The 18,476-nt window shown below is 41.9% G+C and overlaps 1 protein-coding gene across 4 annotated transcripts in view; it reads right to left on the bottom strand.

Annotated features, from left to right (window-relative positions):
• The window catches only part of XPO4 (exportin 4), a 112,347-nt gene that overhangs the window by 33,963 nt on the left and 59,908 nt on the right, over positions 1-18,476 (bottom strand). For all 4 annotated transcript variants that reach the window (XM_036831073.1, XM_036831075.1, XM_036831074.1 and 1 more), the window contains 2 exons: positions 17,409-17,566; positions 17,004-17,178 (listed from right to left, as the gene is read on the bottom strand). In XM_036831073.1, coding sequence (XP_036686968.1) covers positions 17,004-17,178; positions 17,409-17,566 — 333 coding nt within the window. The remainder of the gene's footprint in view (positions 1-17,003; positions 17,179-17,408; positions 17,567-18,476) is intronic.

Below are 18,476 nucleotides of genomic sequence, written 5' to 3' on the forward strand. Positions count from 1 at the left end.
AATGGTTAAACCCAAATAAAGCCTACATATTAGCTAATAAAAATGCACCCATGTTGGGACTTCTCCGGTGGCGCAGTGGTTAAGAATCCGCCTGCCAATGCAGGGGACACGGGTTCGAGCCCTGGTCCAGGAAGATCCCACGTGCCATGGAGCAACTAAGCCTGTGTGCCACAACTACTGAGCCTGCACTCTAAAGCCCACGAGCCACAACTACTGAGCATGTGTGCCACAACTACTGAAGCCCGCGCGCCTAGAGCCCATGCTCCACAACAAGAGAAGCCACCGCAATGAGAAGCCCGTGCACTGCAACATAGAGTAGCCCCCGCTCGCCACAACTAGAGAAAGCCCGCACACAGCAACAAAGACCCAACGCAGCCAAAAATAAATAGATGAATAAAGAAAGAAAGAAATTTATTTTTAAAAATGCACCAATGTTAATCTCTTAGTTTTAATAAATGTACCATGGCTATACAAGATGGTAATATTAGGGGAAACTAGGTATATGGGAATACCGTACTAGCTTTGCAACTTTTCTGTAAATCCAGAAGTATTCCAAATTTAAAAAAAAAATAGATACCATAAAGTGAAAAGAGGAGCCACAAAACTAGGAGATCTGCAATACAAATAAACCAATAAGAAATTAGTGTGCAGAATATATAAAGAATTTCTTTAAATCAGTAAGGAAAAGACAATCTGATAGGAAAACAAGCAACAGAGTAAACAAGCATTTCATAAGAATAATCATGGGAATTATGTATTGATATCTATGAAAAGATGCTCAATGTATTAGTACCTGGGAAAGCAAATTAAGATCATATTGCATATCGTGAGTCTGGCAGAAGCTGTGCTGGTGAAGATGCGGGTCAACGGGAATGCAGACACCACCGTGAGCATGGAGTCCAGTCTCTTGAGCAAACAATGGGAAACTGTCTTTTTATTATTATTATTATTCATTTATTTTATTTATTTGGCTGCACCGCGTCTTAGTTGCAGCACATGGGACCTTTAGTTGTGGCATGCGGACCCTTAGTTGCAGCATGCGGGATCTAGTTCCCTGAGCAGGGATTGAACCCAGGCCCCCTGCATTGGGAGCGCGCAGTCTTATCACTGGACCACCAGGGAAGTCCCGGGAAACTATCTTTGAAAACTGAACGTTACATAGCCTATGATCCAAAACTTCTATTCCGAGGTTTAGACCTTAGGAAAGTCTCACAAAAGTGTGCTAGGAAACACGTGGAAGCATGTTTACTTTAACACTGTAACGGCAGAAAAGGGAAACCCAAAATTTCCTTTACGGCAGAATGGGAAAACAAGGTGTGGTATAATATTCACACAACGACACAGCTTATCATATAAATGATCAGAGACTTTAAGGCGAGGGAACGATAAAATGTAGAACAGCAGCCACCTCTCCTGCGGGGCTGGCGGGGGGGCCAGCTAGCAGCAGGAGGGGATGCGCACTCCAGTTACAGCAACCTCGGGACCAGGAAGGTTCTCGAGTTGGGCTGCAGGCTCTCCCACAGTCACTGTATTATCTGTTTTATTTTTATCTTCATCATATATGATATAATAAAGTCATCGATGCTGGTTCTGAGGACAGAAGAAAAGGCATATAAAATGGCCAGGTAGAGGCGTCGGACCGTAGAGCGCAGGAACAGTGGGTGTGACGGGGGATGGGGGAGGTGCTCGCCTTTCCCGCTCTGCTGGTGAGGGCGGTTGGGCATTCCTTCCTTCCTCACAGTGTCAGGTGGAACCAGGTTGGCACTGCGACATCTGCACGAGTTGCCGTGTGGCTGACAGGGTCTTGGTGCTCCGGCCTGATGTCAGGCCTGAGCGTCTGAGGTGGGAGAGCCGAGTTCAGGACATTGGTCCACCAGGGACCTCGCGGTCCCACATAATATCAATCGGCGAGAGCTCTCCCAGAGATCTCTGTCTCAATTCTAACACCCAGCTCCACCCAACGGCCAGCAAGCTCCAGTGGTGGACGCCCCATGCCAAACAACTAGCAAGACAGGAACGCAACCCCACCCATTAAGAGAGAGGCTGCCTAAGATCATAATAAGTTCACAGACACCCCAAAACACACCACTGGACGCAGCCCTGCCCTCCAGAAAGACAAGATCCAGCCCCACCCACCAGAACACAGGCACCGGTCCCCTCCACCAGGAAGCCTACGCAACCCACTGAACCAACCTCATCCACTGGGGGCAGACACCAAAAACAACAGGAACTATGAACCTGCAGCCTGCGAAAAGGAGACCCCAAAACACAGTAAGTTAAACAAAATGAGAAGACAGAGAAATATGCAGCAGATGAAGGAGAAAGGTAAAACCCACCAGACCAAACAAATGAAGAGGAGATAGGCAGCCTACTTGAAAAAGAATTCAGAGTAATGATACCAAAGATGATCCAAAATCTTGGAAATAGAATGGAGAAAATAAAAGAAAGGTTTAACAAGGACCTAGAAGAACTAAAGAGCAAATAAACAATGATGAACAACACAATAAATTAATTAAAAATTCTCTAGAAGGAATGAATAGCAGAATAACTGAGGCAGAAGAATGGATAAGTGACCTGGAAGATAAAGTAGTGGAAATAACTACTGCAGAGCAGAATAAAGAAAAAAGAATGAAAAGAATTGAGGACAGTCTTAGAGACCTCTGGGACAACATTAAACGCACCAACAGTCGAATTACAGGGGTCCCAGAAGAAGAAGAGAAAGAGTAAGGATCTGAGAAAATTTCTGAAAAGATTATAGTTGAAAACTTCCCTAACATGAGAAAGGAAACAGTCAATCAAGTCCAGGAAGCGCAAGAGAGTCCCATAAAGGATAAATCCAAGGAGAAACACGCCAAGACACACACTAATCAAACTATCAAAAATTAAATACAAAGAAAAAATATTAAAAGCAGCAAGGGAAAAGCAACAAATAACATACAAGGGAATCCCCATAAGGTTAACAGTTGATATTTCAGCAGAAAATCTGCAAGCCAGAAGGGAGTGGCAGGACATATTTAAAGTGATGTAAGGGAAAAACCTACAACCAAGATTACTCTACCCAGCAAGGATCTCATTCAGATTCAACAGAGAAACTGAAACCTTTACAGACAAGCAAAAGTTACGAGAATTCAGTACCACCAAACCACCTTTACAACAAATACTAAAGGAACTTCTCTAGACAGGAAACACAGGAGAAGGAAAAGATCTACAAAAACAAACCCAAAACAATTAAGAAAATGGTAATAGGAACATACATATTGATAATTACCTTAAATGTAAATAGATTAAATGCTCCAACCAAAAGACACAGACTGGCTGAATAGACACAAAAACAAGACCCGTATATATGCTGTCTACAAGACACCCACTTCAGACCTAAATGGATTAAATGCTCCAACCAAAAGACACAGACTGGCTGAACAGACACAAAAACAAGACCCATATATATGCTGTCTACGAGACACCCACTTCAGACCTAGGGACACATACAGACTGAAAGTGAGGGGATGGAAAAAGATATTCCATGCAAATGGAAATCAAAAGAAAGATGGAGTAGCAATTCTCGTATCGGACAAAACAGACTTTAAAATAAAGACTAATACAAGAGACAAAGAAGGACATTACATAATGATCAAGGTATCAATCCAGGAAGAAGATATAATAATTGTAAATATTTCGGCATCCAACATAGGAGCACCTCAATACATAAGGCAAATGCTAACAGCCATACAAAGGGAAATCGACAGTAACACAATAATAGTAGGGGACTTTAACACCCCACTTTCACCAATGGACAGATCATCCAAAATGAAAATAAATAAGGAAACACAAGCTTTAAATGACACATTAAACAAGATGGACTTAACTGATATTTATAGGACATTCCATCCAAAAACAACAGAATACACTTTCTTCTCAAGTGCTCATGGAACATTCTCTAGGATAGGTCATATCTTGGGTCACAAATCAAGCCTTGGTAAATTTAAGAAAGTTGAAAGCATATCAAGTATCTTTTCTGACCACAACACTATGAGACTAGATATCAATTACAGAAAAAAAACTGTAAAAAATACAAACGTGGAGGCTAAACAGTACGCTACTAAATAACCAAGAGATCACTGAAAAAAATCAAAGAGAAAATCAAACAATACCAAGAAACAAATGACAATTAAAACACGACGACCCAAAACCTATGGGATGCAGCAAAAGCAGTTCTAAGAGGGAAGTTTATAGCAATACAATCCTACCTCAAGAAACAATAGAGAAAGAAGAACAAAAAAACCCCAAAGTTAGCAGAAGGAAAGAAATCATAACGATCAGATCAGAAATAAATGAAAAAGAAATGAAGGAAACAACAGCAAAGATCAATAAAACTAAAAGCTGGTTCTTTGAGAAGATAAACAAAATTGATAAACCATTAGCCAGACTCATCAAGAAAAAAAGGGAGAAGACTCAAATCAACAGAATTAGAAATGAAAAAGGCGAAGTAACAACTGACACTGCAGAAATACAAAGGAACATGGGAGATTGCGACAAGCAACTATATGCCAATAAAATGGACAACCTAGAAGAAATGGACAAATTCTTAGAAAAGCACAACCTTCTGAGACTGAACCAGGAAGAAATAGAAAATATAAGCTGACCAATCACAAGCACTGAAATTCAAACAAAAGCCCAGGACCAGATGGCTTCACAGGCGAATTCTATTAACACCTATCCTTCTCAAACTCTTCCAAAATATAGCAGAGGGAAGAACACTCCCAAACTCATTCTACGAGTCCACCATCACCCTGATACCAAAACCAGACAAAGATGTCACAAAGAAAGAAAACTACAGGCCAGTATCACTGATGAATATAGATGCAAAAATCCTCAAGAAAATACTAGCTAACAGAATCCAACAGCACATTAAAAGGATCATACACCATGATCAAGTGGGGTTTATCCCAGGAAAGCAAGGATTCTTCAATATACACAAATCAATTAATGTGATACACCATATTAACAAACTGAAGGATAAAAACAATATGATAATCTCAACAGATGCAGAAAATGCTTTTGACAAAATTCAACACCCATTTTTGATAAAAACTCTCCAGAAAGTAGGCATAGAGGGAACCTACCTCAACATAATAAAGGCCATATATGACAAACCCACAGCCAACATCAGTCTCAATGGTGAAAAACTAAAACCACTTCCTCTAAGATCAGGAACAAGACAAGGTTGCCCACTCTCACCACTATTATTCAACATAGTTTTGGAAGCTTTAGCCATAGCAATCAGAGAAGAAAAAGAAATAAAAGGAACCCAAATCGGAAAAGAAGTAAAACTGTCACTGTTTGCAGATGACGTGATACTATACACAGAGAATCCTAAAGAAGCTACCAGAAAACTACTAGAGCTAATCAATGAATTTGGTAAAGTAGCAGGATACAAAATTAATGCACGGAAATCTCTTGTATTCCTACACACTGATGATGAAAAATCTGAAAGAGAAATTAAGGAAACACTCCCATTTACCACTGCAACAAAAAGAGTAAAATACTTAGGAATAAACCTACCTAAGGAGACAAAAGACCTGTATGCAGAAAACTATAAGACACTGATGAAAGAAATTAAAGATGATACAAAGAGATGGAGAGATATACCATGTTCTTGGATTGGAAGAATCAACATTGTGAAAATGACTCTACTACCCAAAGCAATCTACAGATTCAATGCAATCCCTATCAAACTACCACTGGCATTTTTCACAGAACTAGAACGAAAAACTTCACAATTTGCATGGAAACACAAAAGACCCCAAACAGCCAAAGCAATCTTGAGAAAGAAAAACGGAGCTGGAGGAAGTAGGCTCCCTGACTTCAGACTACACTACAAAGCTACAGTAATCAAGACAATATGGTACTGGCACAAAAACAGAAATATAGATCAATGGAACAGGATAGAAAGCCCAGAGATAAACCCACGCACATATTGTCACCTTATCTTTGATAAAGAAGGCAAGAATATACAATGGAGAAAGACAGCCTCTTCAATAAGTGGTGCTGGGAAAACTGGACAGCTACAGGTACAAGAATGAAATTAGAACACTCCCTAACACTATACACAAAAATAAACTCAAAATGGATTGAAGACCTAAATGTAAGGCCAGGGCTTCCCTGGTGGTGCAGTGGTTAAGAATCCGCCTGTCAATGCAGGGGACATGGGTTCAAGCCCTGGTCCGGGAAGATCCCACATGGAATAGAGCAACTAAGCCCGTGCACCACAACTACTGAGCCTGTGCTCTAGAGCCCGCATGGCACAACTACTGAAGCCCGCGTGCTACGACTACTGAAGCCCGCACGCCTAGAGCCTGTGCTCCTCAACAAGAGAAGCCACCACAGTGAGAAGCCCATGCACCGCAACGAAGAGCAGCCCCCACTCGCCGCAACTAGAGAAAGCCCGCGCACAGCAATAAAGACCCAACTCAGCCAATCAATCAATCAATCAATCAATTTACTTAAAAAAAAATAAATGTTAGGCCAGACACTATAAAACTCTTAGAGGAAAACATAGGCAGAACGCTCTATGACATAAATCACAGCAAGATCATTTTTGACCCACTTCCTAGAGAAATGGAAATAAAAACAAAAATAAACAAATGGGACCTAATGAAACTTAAAAGCTTTTGCACAGCAAAGGAAACCATAAACAAGATGAAGGGACAAAATATTCGTAAATGAAGCAACTGACAAAGGATTAATCTCCAAAACATACAAGCAGCTCATGCAGCTCAATATCAAAAAAACAAACAACCCAATCCAAAAACGGGCAGAAGACCTAAATAGACATTTCTCCAAAGAAGATATACATATTCCCAGCAAACACATGAAAGGATGCTCAACATCACTAATCATTAGAGAAATGCAAATCAAAACTACAATGAGGTATCACCTCACACCAGTCAGAATGGCCACCATCAAAAAATCTACAAACAATAAATGCTGGAGAGGGTGTGGAGAAAAGGGAACCCTCTTGCACTGTTGGTGGGAATGTAAATTGATACAGCCACTATGGAGAACAGTATGGAGGTTCCTTCAAAAACTAAAAATAGAACTACCATATGACCCAGCAATCTCACTACTGGGTATATACCCTGAGAAAACCATAATTCAGAAAGAGACATGTATCACAATGTTCATTGCAGCAGTATTTACAATAGCCACGATATGGAAGCAACCTAAGTGTCCATCGACAGATGAATGGATAAAGAAGATGTGGCACATACATACAATGGAATATTACTCAGCCATAAAAAGAAACGAAATTGAGTTATTTGTAGTGAGGTGGATGGACCCAGAGTCTGTCACACAGAGTGAAGTAAGTCAGGAAGAGGAAAACAAATACCGTATGCTAACGCATATATATATGGAGTATTAAAAAAAAAATGGTTCTGATGAACCTAGGGGCAGGACAGGAATAAAGACGCAGATGCAGAGGTTGGACTTGAGGACACGGGGAGGGGGAAGGGTAAGCTGGGACAAAGTGAGAGAGTGGCATGGGCATATATACACTACCAAATGTAAAATAGCTAGCTAGTGGGAAGCAGCCGCACAGCACAGGGAGATCAGCTCGGTGCTTTGTGACCCCCTAGAGGGGTGGGATAGGGAGGGTGGGAGGGAGACGCAAGAGGGAGGAGATATGGGGATGTATGTATATGTATAGCTGATTCACTTTGTTATAAAGCAGAAGGTAACACACCATTGTGAAGCAATTATACTCCAATAAAGATGTTAAAAAAATTTTAAACAAAAGGCCAGGTAAGTGCCCATCTGGTCGCAGCAGCAGCTGGTGTGTGTGCCTGCAGGAGAAATCCCTAATGCCAGCTAAGTACTGGAGCAGGAGATGAATAAGACTGTTTCTGCATACTTAAAGCATGTGCTTTGCAGAAATCATTTGTTAAGTCTTAACAGTTTATGTTGCCAAAATAAACAGACTGGTAACATATCTTAAGAGGAACAGCATCCTCTGACCCCACCGCTCAGAAGGAAGCAGCAGGGCATTTCTAAGAACTCTCTCTGTTGTTCCTTAGCACATATACAATGCATGCTTATCATGGTTTAATCATTCAGATACAGGAAAGTACAAATAAAATGGAAAAGCCTTATAAGCCTTTTACTATTGGAAGAGCATTCCATAATTCCTCCCATACGGCCCTGATATTAGACAAAACAGAAGATCACAGCAGACCATCAGAGCCCCTACTCACTGGATGGTGATTTAATATAAGAACTGCAAATTTGTACAGGGCCTCTGTTCCACTTGGAAACCAATACAAGTAACTCATCAGGCAAAGTGTGAGAAATTTGGCTGATGACAATTGGCAGCTAAATCTTTCAGTCTAATCACAGAGAACTGAAACCCAGCTGAGTGGTTTTTCCTAATACCTTGGCCCTGCTCCACAGCCCCTCTGGCCAAGACCCAGCCGCCAAGCCGGAGCACGTGCCCCAAGATGACGAGGGCCCAAGCCAGACACTCTGCTCGTGCCTGGGGTGTCTCGGGCCTGCTGCCAGGAGGGCTTTGGAGAGGGGCGCAGAGCTTAGGAGGCTACTTGACTCCACTTTCTCCCATTTGGGAACAGAGGGTGGAGAAGGTAAGCAACATGCTATCAGCACTGACACGTCAACGCCCATAATTAACCTGCGAGTGTACTGGGGATGAACCTGCAGCTCTTCAGCCGCAGAAAGAAATCTGCTTTTGTGTCTGGTGACTGTTTGGACATATAGAAGCAGCAGTTCATTTTGTCTCTGGACATGCTGGCAAATGAAGCTTGGGAAAGACAACTTTCAGTAGGTGGATCTGCTCCGCCTTTTAACAATGATGTGAACTTCAGATTAAAATCTAACATTACTGTACGATTCCAACTATACGACATTTTGGAAAAGGCCAAACTATGGAGACAATAAAAGGATCCGTGGTTGCCAGGGGCTGGGTGGGGGCGTGAAGAGCAGAGCTCGGGGGATTTTCAGGGCAGTGACACTAGCCTGCATGAGGCTGTAACGGTGGCTACACATCCCTGAACATCTGTCCAAACCCACAGAGTATACAACACCAAGAGTGAACTCTGATGTAGACCATGGGCTCGGGATGATGACGGCGTCGGTGCAGGTTCATCCGCTGTAACACATGCACTCCCTGGTAGGGATGCTGATGGTGGGGGGCTGGGTGTACTGGGGCAGGGGCGGCAACTCTGTATTTTCACTCCATTTTGCTGTGAATCTAAAACTGCTCTAAAAAAATTAAGTGTGTGCATGTGTCCCTAACGTTAGATACTGTAAAAGTATACATGATAAATCCTGTGCTAGAGTAGTGCTAATATCTGTTATGCTGCTGTTAGCTTTTTTTCTACAAACAGCAAATAACCAACATGACAACTCCAAATCATTTCCATGAAATTGGAAAGCTCTTTCTTTGACCACGAGTGCTATCTTCATATGTAAACATAAGTTACATGAGTCAGTTAAGAAAAGCATTATGATTCATAGGGACTTCCCTGGTGGTGCAGTGGTTAAGAGTCCGCCTGCCAATGCAGGGGACACAGGTTCGAGCCCTGGTCCGGGAAGATCCCACATGCTGTGGAGCAACTATGTCCGTGTGCCACAACTACGGAGCCTGCGCTCTAGAGCCCGCAAGCCACAACTACTGAGCCCACGAGCCACAACTACTGAAGCCCGTGCGCCTAGAGCCCGTACTCCGCAACAAGAGAAGCCACCGCAATGAGAAGCCCGCGCACCGCAACAAAGAGTAGCCCCCGCTCGCCGCAACTAGAGAAAGCCCGCGTGCAGCAACGAGGACTCAACACAGCCAAAACATAATAATAATTAATTAATTTATTTATTAACAAAAAAGAAAAGCATTATGATTGATAGACATAAAAACTGCAGTAAGGTGGGTGTGGGCCATTAGCTCTCACATGGAATGTTTCATTTCTGAGGAATAACCCTGTTTAACTCTGTGTTCCCTATTTAGAGCCTGGGGCTGCTCTACTGCTCTCATAAGGACTTGGGAACGAAAGCAAACTGAACAGTCAGTCAGAGGTCGCAGAGGGTGGGAAAGGAGCCAACAGCACCAGCCAGGGGTTCCCTGGCAGCGCTCATTTGCAAACATGATACAAAATCAACTAGCAGAAATAAGTCTGCACAACATAAACCGTGCTTATAACAACAGAGGGGGAAACTCCAAGTAAATGAAGGGGGAAAAGGTCCTATCAATATACTGTTTCTTAATCTGCACGGCTGGCACACAGTTGTTCATTTAATTATTCTTTACAAATGTTTATATATATATAAAGCTTTTACTTTACGTGAACAGAATATTTCACAGTAAGTTTAAAATTTGCAGGCATTGCCATAACCCCCAAGTCCAATGACAGGTCAAATGATACATGCACTGCACGGTGTAAAACAGTAAGAAGGGCGTATAAAAGATTAAAGTCTGAATTGAAATAGTTTATGCTGCTACTCATCCGCTATCAGTACTCTTTCCTAGTGTAGCATCACATAAAGCAACGACGGCGACACAGAGAAAAACCGCGGAGATGTCACAGACAGAGCCTCGTGAGCTCTCCATTTGAAAAAGAACTTAGAAGTCTTCGAATGTCAAATGCAAAAGAAATCAATTCATTCTCTCATTTTTTTCCCCTAGCCGGTCCTTCCAGCACAGAATTAATTTGACTCCAGACTACCTATGCAGCTGACAGTATTCCTGGCTTCTGCAATCCCCCAAGAGAAACTGATTTAGTGGACAAGCACGGCAGCTGTTAGAAGAATCCTATAAATAGATCACTTAAAAAAAAATCGACTCCCCACAAAAACACCAAGAGTCCGAGGTGTAATTTTCAGAGAGTTTTTACATGTTACACTCCTAGATTAACATAACTTTTTCCTTTTGGAAACATATATGTATTTCCAAATTCTTAATGCTAAAGAACCTATATTCATCAAACACAGTCCCTGGCACATGGTAGGTGATGGGTAAATATTCACGTAACTGAACTGACCCAGCAGTACTCCCAAGGGGCCGGCACTGCTGGGCCTCACCTGCCTTCCCTGAGGTAGGAGGGCCATCTCTTCTTCCACCTCATTCTAGCGTCCATTTTCAAAACCCTGGCCCATTAGATCTGGTTATGTCTCTAATGCTAGTCTTGTAAGCAATACAAAGGTTACTATATGGAACCACAGTTATAACAATAAATAAGCTTTAATCTAAATCCACTACATTCTATCTCAAGCGCAAGAATTCTGTAAAACAAACACTGGTTCTGTGCTAGGACCGGAAGCAGATTGAAAAACCAGGGCTGACTCACATACAAGTTAGGAAACACTGCACGGCAAAATTACGATCCAACCAGGATTAAATGAAACATGGAAATTATTTTAAGGATTTCTTTTAATAAGAATCTGTATTTAAGTTGTAATAGTAACCAATTTTCTTTCAAATATCCCGAAAAGAGGTAAAGCCACGGTTAGGATTAAAAAGCAGCACACTTTAAATGTGCGAGGCTACTCATGCATCTCATTTAATTCTTCTCTGATCAACAAGCAGAGGAAATGAGTGCACACAGCGCAGCTGGACAGCTGTCTCGCCCTCTGGACTATCATCCATTCATTCCTCCCCGGCCAGCAGAATGCTGGGTAGGGAAGTTGGCACGGCTTCTCAAACCATCCCTTCCCCCGGGAGTTACAGTGCAGGGTCGACCACACATTTGTGTTGTACTGACATCACCATTCCAGACAGTAACTTATTCCCTCTTATCCCTGAAATACCCCCAAATTCCTGCTTCCCACCTCTCCATTTGTAACTTGGCTTTAATGCATTTCTTTCACCACACCTCCTCTCCACAGAGAAATTATCCATCGAGCTGGAGAAACTAGATTTTGAGTTAAGAATGCTAAACTTTAGGGCTTCCCTGGTGGCGCAGTGGTTGAGAATCTGCCTGCCAATGCAGGGGACACGGGTTCGAGCCCTGGTCTGGGAAGATCCCACATGCCACGGAGCAACTGGGCCCGTGAGCCACACTACTGAGCCTGCGCGTCTGGAGCCTGTGCTCCGCGACAAGAGAGGCCGCGATGGTGAGAGGCCCGCGCACCGCGATGAAGAGTGGTCCCCACTTGCCGCAACTAGAGAAAGCCCTCGCACAGAAACGAAGACTCAACACAGTCATAAATAAATAAATAAATAAATAAATAAATAAATAAATAAAAGAACGTGGGAAAAAAAAAAAAAAGAATGCTAAACTTTAAATGCACTCACTCACCTAAGGAACTGCAAAATTATTTTACTGCATTACATTCTATAATGGACTTCCCAACAACTTTATCAAGATTCGTTTTCTTCTACCTTGTCCTGCTAGTCTTGAGGTTAGGGAACAAATGTACTAAAATTAAATGTGAAGTTCTTCCTTTGTAAAGTTTACTACCATCACCTCCCACCTCCCTTACATATCCAACCCACAGCCCCCATGCGCACGTACACACACACACACACACACACTTCAAAGTTTAAGGACCGTGATGCTTGCTCTGTTCAGTTAACATGTTATGTGGCTTCTGGCTGATGAACCTACTGGGGGCTGAACTTAACCGACAAAAGAAACCAAGAAACAAATGAGAGTCGAGAGTTCAAGCCATATTCTCTTCAAATTTCACTGAATCAATTCAGATGCATATACTAGTATTATAAACATTTTATAAAATAGTTGACATAATAATATGAACAATTATTTTGTTAGGATTTTAATTTTTAAGGCAATAATTTCATCTTATAATCCATCTCACCTCTCCAGTCTAGCAATAGACAAAAATTTGATTTCTCGGGTGCAATGAAAAAATTCTTGGCTTCAGGAAGCCTCAAGTAACACCAAGAAATTTTAACAGCCAACAGAATAAAGTGGCTGAAGACTGGAGTTGCTCTTTCTGAGCAGAGACTTTTAGTTCACTGCAAGTTGAGGACAGTCATAAATAACAGCCTCTCTTCATACACACGCTACAGCCACCAAACAAGGACATAGTTCAAGAATACATGTTAGTATCAAGAATTTTTCTTCCCATGAAGTTGCTTTGTTTTTCTTCTTGCTACAGCAACATAATCACCATCTAAGACATGAGTTCCTAAAACAAGAGACAATCTATATGTATTCCTAAATAAATATAGTTCTGAAAAAATACCACAGTAAAACAAAAGTGTATTGCTGGGTACCATAATGTTCATTGCAGCACTATTTACAATAGCCAGGACATGGAAGCAACCTAAGTGTCCATTGACAGATGAATGGATAAAGAAGATGTGGCACATACATACAATGGAATATTACTCAGCCATAAAAAGAAACGAAATTGAGTTATTTGTAGTGAGGTGGATGGACCCAGAGTCTGTCATACAGAGTGAAGTAAGTCAGAAAGAGAAAAACAAATACCGTATGCTAACGCATATATATGGAATCTTTAAAAAAAAATGGTTCTGATGAACCTAGGCGCAGGACAGGAATAAAGACGCAGACGTAGAGGTTGGACTTGAGGACATGGGGAGGGGGAAGGGAAAGCTGGGATGAAGTGAGAGAGTGGCATGGACATATATACACTACCAAATGTAAAATAGATAGCTAGTGGGAAGCAGCCGCATAGCACAGGGAGATCAGCTCGGTGCTTTGTGACCACCTAGAGGGGTGGGATAGGGAGGGTGGGAGGGAGACGCAAGAGGGAGGAGATATGGGGATGTATGTATATGTATAGCTGATTCACTTTGTTATAAAGCAGAAGTTAACACACCATTGTAAAGCAATTATACTTGAATAAAGATGTTAATAAATAAATACATTTTAAAAATTAAAAAATAAAAATAAAACCTTCCTTCCTGAGCACAACTGAAAAAAAAAAAGTGTATTGCTGAATCTGTTTTCCTATTGGGAAAAGAAACTCTTTCAATATTAAAGACAAACAAAACATTTCACAAGATTAAAATTGTTTTTAAAAACCTAATATTAAAATTATTGATTTGGGGCTTTCCTGATGGCACAGTGGTTAAGAATCTGCCTGCCAATGCAGGGGACACAGGTTCGAGCCCTGGTCCGGGAAGATCCCACATGCCACGGAGCAACCAAGCCCATGTGCCACAACTACTGAGCCTGCGTGCTGCAACTACTGAAGCCCATGCTCCGCCACAAGAGAAGCCACTGCAATGAGAAGCCCACGCACAGCAACAAAGACCCAACACAGCCAAAAATAAATAAATAAATAAATCTGTATTTTAAAAACGAGATATAATTTGAGAGCAAATCACAAAAAACAACATTTTTTAAAATAAACAAATAAATAAAATTACTGATTTGCATGAAACAACAAAACTCAAGAACTGGTCTTACTCATAGGACAGTACACATAATACAGGCTGTTAGTAAAGCCCATTATAAAGGTTCATTTGTATCATTATAATTCCACATTTTATTGTGCACACCGTAGGGGCACTTTCACATTGTTAATCCACCCCACAAAACATCAGAAGAGACCAGTATCCTAACTACACCCCAAGGAAACATGCTCACAGAAGGTGAAGCAACCTGCCCAAGGCCCTGCAGCTGAGGACTATTTCCGGCTCACGCCGCAGTGTCTCCCTCAAAAGTTCACCATCTTTCTCACCACGCTGACTCCCCAAAGCAGTTTTTTTTAATATGCCTCAACTTTTTGATTTTTACGTATAAGCTCATTTCTTTATACCTTTTGCCATCTCAGGTCAACAGCTATGTACCGTGCACGAGGTGCCCTGGCCTGCGTCCCAGAAGCTCCACCGCAGCCGGGCTGGGTCTGGGCTGGGTCTGTCCGTGCACCTCGCAGCCCGCGGCCCACTCCCCAGGCCCCGCCCCCAGGTCACACAGACAAAATGAAAACCCCACGTGGCTGAGATACATTTAGGATTCGCTTAGTCTTCTGGTAACTCATCGTGCAGGGACCCCCGTTAGCCCTCAACTTCACCAACCCTCGCCAATCTGGCTGCTATGAGTCATGCAAAAGCATCAGACAAATCTATTCCCTCTGCCTTTTTCAATGGGTAACCAATTGTTTCTAACACCATTTTTTAAACGCCATGGACAGAGTAAAAGAAATCGACCGATTAAAAGAAAGGAAAAGAAACAGCTCTTTTCCTGAATGAAGCCCGTTAGGTACAGTGCATGTCTCCCTGTGAAGCACAGTTAAACATCTACTCTCTGAAAGCGCATCCAGGCTCCCTGTGTCCCAATACTTCTAGGTCAAACCTCGGCAGAAAAACTGTTTTCCAAGTTGTTAGTCCCCTAGGCAAAATAAATAAATTCTAAACCTCAAATCTGCAAGCCAAGAATGTTACAAATCTTCCAGCAATTCCTCTAGAAGGACCCTTAACCCACAAACAAACTATAATAAAAGGCAGCTGTGTTTCTAAACATGTGATCAACGTGCTGTTTAACCAAGGGGGAGGGGGTGGGGGGAAAGGGGGATGTTACGTGAAACCCAAGTGATTCAGAATTTGTGATCACTTGAAAAGAGTTTGAGTACAGCTTAAATACTTAAAATTTCCCTCTATTTCCATGCTTAGTACATAATTTTTCTCCCTAGAAATTCAGACCTCACATATGAGGCCCGTAAACTTCTATTCCTCCATGACCTACACTTTCCAACACATAAATAACTTCCTGGCCTGGTTCCTTTCCCGTCAAACCACTGGGGCACCCACTGTTGTGAACACAGTCATTCCCTAGTTCTTCGTGCTCTGACACCTCTGAAGGGGCACAAATCACTCCCACACGTGTTGCCAAACCCCCAACAAAACAACCATTAGGACTTAACGTGAAATTCTATCAGAGGTCTACAAATATTCTTTTTACCCTTACTATCTTTGAAAAGGATCTACATTTCATTAAAAAAGAAAAATTAGTTTCAACAATTTAATAACTACTTGGTAGGGAAAAAATCAATTACTTCCCAAGATTAACATAGTTATTCCCAGTAACTGTTAACAAACACAGCTGTGTTGTCAAGGAGTTTAGTACGAGTTTTCCAAATTAAATATAACATGTGGAAGATAAGCATTTAAAAATCTGTACCAAAAAACATCTTTACTACAGTAATTGGTCTTAATTTTAATGCAAATTAAAATTTACCAAGATATATTATTAAAACCATAGCACCAAAAAAAAAAATTAATCAAAATAAGCAGGGTTACAATTATTTGAACCAAATTATATTTACATAATTTCCAGATAAGCCCAAGATTTTTAAATTCTCAAAAAACACTTAAAATTATACACAATCACAACCATACCATAAAGTTCCTAGCACCCCTTGAACTTAAAGAGTTTATTATTAAAATGGCTTTCAACATAGTTTTTAATAAAAACATTTCATTCCATTTCCTACTTTCAGGTACTAAATTATCTCAACTTAAAATCTTGAGACCAGGGACTTCCCTGGTGGCACAGTGGTTAAGGATCCGCCTGCCAATGCAGGGGACTCGGGTTCGAGCCCTGGTCCAGGAAGATCCCACATGCTGCAGAGCAACTAAGCCCGTGCGCCACAACTACTGAGCCTGCGCTCTAGAGCCCTCAAGCCACAACTACTGAGCCCGCACGCCTACAGCCTGTGCTCCGCAACAAGAGAAGCCACCGCAATGGGAAGCCCGCGCACCGCAACAAAGAGCAGCCCCCGCTTGCCGCAACTAGAGAAAGCCCGTGCGCAGCAACGAAGACCCAACGCAGCCAAAATTAAAAAAATAAAATAAAATAAAATAAAATCTTGAGACAAATAAAATTTAGTCTACTAAAGTGATTTTACACAAATTTTTAAGAAGTCATGTTCCCGAGCACAGATGGCCAAATGATTTGCACATATAAACAAACACGCACTCCTTTAAATCAATCAGTGGCCATGAGAGACGCTTCAGAGGCAGAGCAGGTCCCCCTGCGAGACCGCGCGGTTCGGTCAGAGCCACTCACCACCTCCTCCAGTGCAGCACTGCGCCCGAAAGAGCACGTGAGGTGCGTCAGGCAGCTCACAAAGGACGAGAAGAGCTCGCGTGGAATGGCGGTGAGGACGTTGCGAGGGAACACGGTTATCAGGTTGCTGACGATGCTGGAGATCCCCACGGCTTCAGAATCTTCTATCTCAATTCTACAACCCAAGGCATGAGCGTCAGCGTTAAGCGGAGCAGAGGTACCTCGTTTCCAAACATGCACCCATTCATTTTCAAAGGCACGTCTCTGTGTACTCATTTCAACTGACACGTATAGCTCTACTCTAAAATGTAAAAGCGGGGGAATCGCTAGTTTCTTTTTTCCTCCACTGTGAATCATGAAGAAGAACTGAAGCTCCTTTTTGGCTCTAAGGGCCAGGATACCTACCCATTGATGGTATTCAGTAAGCCCTCAATGAAGTGTGCGAGGTAATCCACTTGGGACCCCTCGTCGGGGAAGACGGGCCCGTGCAGAGAAGCTAGCTGGGCGAGGCACTGCAGGGAGTCCTGGGCCATGTCGGAATCTTCTCTGATTTTCCGATGGACCTGTCAGAAAGAATCGCTAATCCATAAACATAAATTCTTCTTTTGTGAGGGTCACGCGTCTATCGTGCCAAACGAAGTGAGAGGAAAAGTCACTGTAGCTGAGCATTTCTAGAAAACTAATTCCCGAGTTAAAGTAAATTTGGAAATTGTCCCGCAGTCCATTTTATGTTATAGGCCATGATTTTAAACATACCAATTAATTGTCAGTGGAGAGCTACCTACATTTTGAAAACTGAACTGTCTCCGGCGTGTTATGACAAAGAGAGAAACAGATGCCGGCCAGTCAGACATACTGCTTCTTCTAAAAACAGCAGCAACGACAGTCATCTGTATTATGCTAACTATGCCTCACTGCAGCTTCTTGCTAAAGTTAGCAAAGTTCGGGCAAGAGCATATAGATGCTGCTTCGCTGGAAGCAGACAGTTACACACTCGCAAAACCAACGTGCCCCTCAATCCCTAGAAATTCACTCATTCAAACAATGTATTAACATGGTCTTTCATCAACTCTGATACTGCCTACAATTTATTTGAATCTCATTTTATCCTATATCACTGATATTAATAAATTTTTTAAATGTTTAAATTTTACTTAAATTATATTTAAATTCACCTTAAACCTCATGTAGAATTTATTTCAATGCTGCAATACTGAGGTGAAACACCTGGCATACAGTGTTCCGATGAAGGAAACACTCCCAAAATACTGCTCCCTAATTTTACAGTGTCATTAATATTCTCAGACTTACATAATTAAAACAGCCAGGGAAAATATTTTTAGCAGAAAAATCACAGGTAATTGTTTATCTTAATCCACCACATTTACTGTGGCCACTTTCTACTTTCCACAAGGATTTGACTTTTCCAGCCCCTCTTTCCCTACACAAATCTCTGTGCTTTCTGAGTGTCAC

Source organism: Balaenoptera musculus, chromosome 18, assembly GCF_009873245.2.
Source record: "Balaenoptera musculus isolate JJ_BM4_2016_0621 chromosome 18, mBalMus1.pri.v3, whole genome shotgun sequence".
NCBI classification, from domain to species: domain Eukaryota; kingdom Metazoa; phylum Chordata; class Mammalia; order Artiodactyla; family Balaenopteridae; genus Balaenoptera; species Balaenoptera musculus.